This window comes from Hakea prostrata, chromosome 10, assembly GCF_041222555.1.
Source record: "Hakea prostrata isolate BN-2017 chromosome 10, UWA_Hpros_2, whole genome shotgun sequence".
Lineage (NCBI taxonomy): Eukaryota > Viridiplantae > Streptophyta > Magnoliopsida > Proteales > Proteaceae > Hakea > Hakea prostrata.
This window is the reverse complement of record NC_142609.1, coordinates 13,667,119-13,672,068: the sequence shown is the minus strand read 5'-3', so window position 1 is coordinate 13,672,068 and position 4,950 is coordinate 13,667,119. Positions and strand designations below refer to the sequence as shown.

The 4,950-nt window shown below is 36.6% G+C and overlaps 1 protein-coding gene across 1 annotated transcript; it reads right to left on the bottom strand.

The window, feature by feature from the left end:
* Positions 1 to 631: 631 nt before the first annotated feature.
* On the bottom strand, positions 632 to 2,204 carry LOC149002010 (salicylic acid-binding protein 2-like). Its single transcript, XM_089137751.1, has 3 exons — positions 1,657 to 2,204; positions 1,447 to 1,566; positions 632 to 1,188 (listed from the first exon to the last, which is right to left on the bottom strand). Exons 1-3 carry the CDS (start codon positions 2,155 to 2,157, stop codon positions 817 to 819), a joined length of 993 nt encoding a protein of 330 aa, XP_088993877.1. The 5' UTR covers positions 2,158 to 2,204; the 3' UTR covers positions 632 to 816.
* Positions 2,205 to 4,950: the final 2,746 nt, after the last annotated feature.

Genomic DNA, 4,950 nt, shown 5'->3' with positions numbered 1-4,950 from the left:
AGAGTTTTTCAGGCATTGGGGGTATTGATGTTTCCTTTTTCCACAAAGAATTGTCCATTCACCATTGGGGTTGTCCTTCGGAGGGTTGGCTGGTTGTGAACAAGTACTGATGGTTCGGTGAAGGGTCATAAAGCAGGATATGGTGCCATCGGAAGATTGGGGAATGGTCAGGTGGTGTTTGCCATAGGAGGTGGTGTCGCTAACAACAACATTCTACCATGTGAATTGAGAGGCATCAGGTGTGGTATTCTAGAAGCCAGGAAGCATAACTTCTCGGCTGTGGAGATTTGTTGCGATTCTTTGAATGTCGTGCAGGCCATTCAGGGAGAAGTTGGTTCTCCTTGGATCATTGCTGAACTAATAAAAGAGATTCAGGTGCTCTTAGAAGGGTTCCAACACTGGTGGGTGGTCTATAATGTCCACGAGACCAACCGATGTGCGGATTGGTTGGCGTCGATGATGCCATCGATCGGTGAACTTAACCTTGATGTTGAGGCGCTCCCTAGTTTGTTTGCAATCGTTTGTTAGGGAGGAGCAGTTTGGTCGTCTTTTTTTAGAAATTAGCTTGGTATAGGCTTTTCCTCTTATTATATTATGTAATTCTAGCCCATGTTTTAAAATATATATATATATATATAATACGTCGACTCAGTTGGGGATAGAAAGCACAATTATGTAGTAATAATAGCTACGATAGTTGATACCAATATTTATTCATCCTTACATTGTTGGCAGGAAACCCTAACGAGAAAACCATAGTAACTCTCTAGAACGAAAAGCTCATAACAAGTAGACCATATTGTTCGACAAGTCGGTTCAAGCGTGCCAGAGACTACGTCTGATTGAATTCAGTTTTGCTTTCATCTCTACCCAAGTTGCATCTCCAGCAGCATCAGCATTCTCAAGATAAGTTGAATACTGTCTAGCAATGTCTGAGATACTAGCAGTTAACTCTACAGGCCTCGATAGCATCACTTCATGACCAGATCTTCGAATAATCTTCCTCTCTTTCACGGGAAAATTGGCGATCATTTCAAGTTGGAATTCAGTATAAACTGCTAAATCGTCTCTGGTCACTATGTAGAATCGATCAATTGAGCCATAGCTCTCATTTGTAAGTTGTACTTCAGCCAGTTCATTGTTAAAGAACGATCCTGGCCTTTTCTGTGTGTACATTAGAGTGACAACCTTGCAGGGAAGAAAATGATAGTTATGTATATAAACTCTGATAAGATGAAACCTCATCTTCCAAGCATCATCTACACATATATGACATGAAAAGATTCCAAGCATAATCTACATAAATATGGCATGTAAATCTTTTACTTAGATGACATCTCATGTTCCCAGTAAAATCTAAATAAATCTGGCATGTAAAATATTTGCACTCCCAACAATTTAATGTGTATGTGCTGAAGGGTGGGAGGAGGAGAAGGGCCGAGGTACCTGAGCAGAGCACATTTGATAGAGTCTTCGAGTCAAAAATCTGTCACCAAAATAATACCAAGTCTCGTTCCCACTGGTGGCGATACAAGTGTCTTCCCAGTACTGCGAATACTTGTTTCCCTATTGCACATAAAGGGAGAAGAGAGTCGTTGAGATGGCTCAAGAAGAAGAAAAAAGAATGAAAATGGTTTAGGGTTTAGGGATACCAACCATATCAAGGACATAGGAGACGTTGTGTGCTGTATCAGGCATGTAAGCAGCGACAAAGACACCTGCATGTACTTTCTTGGGATAGTACTCCATTGCAACAGCTATGGTTAAACCTCCTGCACTGTGACCCACAAGTAAAACCTTGTGATCTATGCATTTCAACAAATCAAACAATGGTTGGGAGTAACTCCAGAATGTAACGTTTTCTATTGAATCTCTAGCCATGGTGACTGAAGGTCCAAGTTGAACTGTTGTTACGAAATAGCCTGCGGCCTCCAACATGGGTTGAACCATGTACCAGTACCATTGTCCTTGCCCAGCACCATGTACAAGAACGATATGACCCAGTGATCCTGTGGGCATTTGAGGGCATGAAGGATCTGCTTGGAAGTTGCATTCTTGCGGGTCATTTCCATTGACCAGCAAGACCTGCAACAACAGAACCACCACCACCACAACCATGGCGGACAAACCCATTTCACTCTTCATAAAACTAGCCATTTTCGACTTCTCCTAATTTCTGAAGCGATCCAAAGCTCACTGTCTTATCTTTCTCTGTATAACTATAGTCTCGTCCCTCTTCCACTATTTATAGGGTTGGAACTCGAGTTATTTAGATTAGTGCGTGATTGTTTTAATTAAATTGAATAGATAATCTGGGAGTCCGGACCCCATGATCTCCAATTTGAGTGGGAATCTCAATTTAATGGCTAACGCAAGCACACATGATCGTTTCAAATTTATAACATTTTATAATAAATTTGATTAACTCTAAACCTCGAAAAACCATCTTGATAAACAACTTTCAAGAGTCACCACATGTTACTTCAATCAAGAACCCATTGCACTATACAACAACAATAATAAGTATTGTCCCAACTAAATGGGGTCAGTTACATGAATTCTTACATTTCAATCAGTCTAGTTTGAGGTCGTGCTATATGTAAGGCAGAAGTTATGCGTATCATTTTTCACCACTTCTCTTAAGGTTATCTTAGGTCTACCCCTAGCTTTTCTAGTCCATTTAATCTGGATTATATAATTTATCCGTACAAGGGCATTTATAAGTCTCTATTAAAAGTGGTCGTGCCACCTCAACCGACTTTCTTGAAGCTTATCACTTATGGGAGCAACTCCCAAACCAACTCTAATATGATCATTCATTATCTTATCCTTTTTATTTTTATCACTCATCCATCTTAGCATCCTCATTTTTGCTACACTAAGTTTATCTATATGATTCTTTTTAACAGTCCAACACTCTGCACCTTACATCATTAACTGGTCAAACAATAGTCCTATAAAATTTTTCTTTAAGCTTTAATGGAAATACACCGATCACACAAGACCCCAACGCACCTCTCCATTTCATCCATCCTATTTTAATTCTTTAGGAAACATCATCATCTATATCACTAATTTGATTTATGATTGAACATAGGTATCTAAAACATTCACTCTGAGGAATCTCTTTATTGTCAAGTATTATTATCTCATCGCCTGCTCGATTATGACTAAAGTTATAAACTAGATATTCTATCTTCATTCTACTTAGTTTAAAGCATCTTGATTCCAAAGTTGTTCTCCATTATTCTAATTGGTATTAATCTCCACTTGAGTCTCATCAATCAACACAATATCATCAGCAAAAAACATGCACCAGGGGACCTCATCTTGAATGTCTTCGCTTAATTTATCCATTACAAGTGCAAATATATATGGGCTTAAAGTTGATCATTGATGTAGCTCAACTATGATTGAGAATTCATTACTTGTCCCCCCACTATTCTTACATTTGTCACTGAACTATCATGCATATTCTTAACTGTCTACATATTTATTTCTAATACTTCTTTTCTTTAATGCTTGCCAAATTAATGCTCTAGGAACTCTATCATAAGCTTTTTCTAGGTCAATAAATTGTTGTAATATTAGTCCCACATCGACTGATGTGGGAATATGTGGAGAGGAAGAGGCTATAAAAGAATGCCTCTTCCTTCTTCTTTAATCATCCCAAATATCTTCTCTCTTGGATATTTCTTTATTTATAGAGGAGCTTTCTCTCTTGCCCATATATTATTGTGTCTTTCTTTTCTCTTAGTTGTTATTATTGTGTTCTTCATTTCTCTTATTTGTTGATTGTTCTATTCGGTGGGTTCTTCATAACCCGACAGTGGTATCAAAGCGATTGTTGTAATATTAGTCCCACATCGACTGATGTGGGAATATGTGGAGAGGAAGAGGCTATAAAAGAATGCCTCTTCCTTCTTCTTTAATCATCCCAAATATCTTCTCTCTTGGATATTTCTTTATTTATAGAGGAGCTTTCTCTCTTGCCCATATATTATTGTGTCTTTCTTTTCTCTTAGTTGTTATTATTGTGTTCTTCATTTCTCTTATTTGTTGATTGTTCTATTCGGTGGGTTCTTCATAACCCGACATAAATACCATATGAATGTCTTTCCTACAATATCTATATCTTTCCATAAGTCTCCTAATTAGGTAATTAGTCTCCATTGTAGATCTTCTTAGCATAAATCCAAACTGGTTTTCTGCAATTGTAGTTAAGTGTTTCAAACGGGTTTCAATTATTCTCTCCCATAATTTCATAGTATGACTCATCAATTTAATACCCTTATAGTTATTATAGCTTTGAATATTTCCTTTGTTTTTGTAAATTTGAAACAATGACACTTCTCCTCCTATCATCTGGCATTTTCCCTGTACTTATAATCTTATTAAATAACTTAGTTAACTAAACTAGTCCATGGGTTCCTAAGCTCTTCCATACTTCTACCGAGATTTCATCAGGATCTTATTAAATAACCAAACTACTTTTTTTTTTTTTTTTTGGTCAAACATATATAGCCAAGTTTCTAGTACTCACCCCATGTTAACTTGGATAATCAAGAACCCGTGAGTGCACTTTTTTTATTTATAATAAATTAAAGAGATTATAATATATTAGCCTTGTATGAAAGAGATTATAGTATATTTGTCTGGTATGAAGACAGGATCATAATAAAGGACAAACATTCAAATTGAAATTTGCAAACTATAGAACACATGCGTTTTAATTTTATTATACTTATAATAAAATAGATACACCATCTTGATAAATCAACTGTCAACATATTAACTTGAATCAAGAACCCATCGCAATATGGAGAGTGCATTTTTTTTATTTGCAATGCATTAAAGAGATTATAGTATACTTGTTTGGTCTGAAGATAGCATCATACTATAAAACATGTATTCAAATTGAAACTTTGCAGATAATGGAACACACTTAAT

Bases quoted from the DNA above. Each gene is read 5' to 3' on its own strand.
- LOC149002010 (XM_089137751.1), bottom strand. From the start codon at position 2,157: ATGGCTAGTTTTATGAAGAGTGAAATGGGTTTGTCCGCCATGGTTGTG. The intron at 1,567-1,656 runs GTTGGTATCCCT...TATGTGCAATAG, and splicing joins TCTCCTATGTCCTTGATATG to GGAAACAAGTATTCGCAGTA. The intron at 1,189-1,446 runs GTACCTCGGCCC...CTTCCCTGCAAG, and splicing joins ATCAAATGTGCTCTGCTCAG to GTTGTCACTCTAATGTACAC.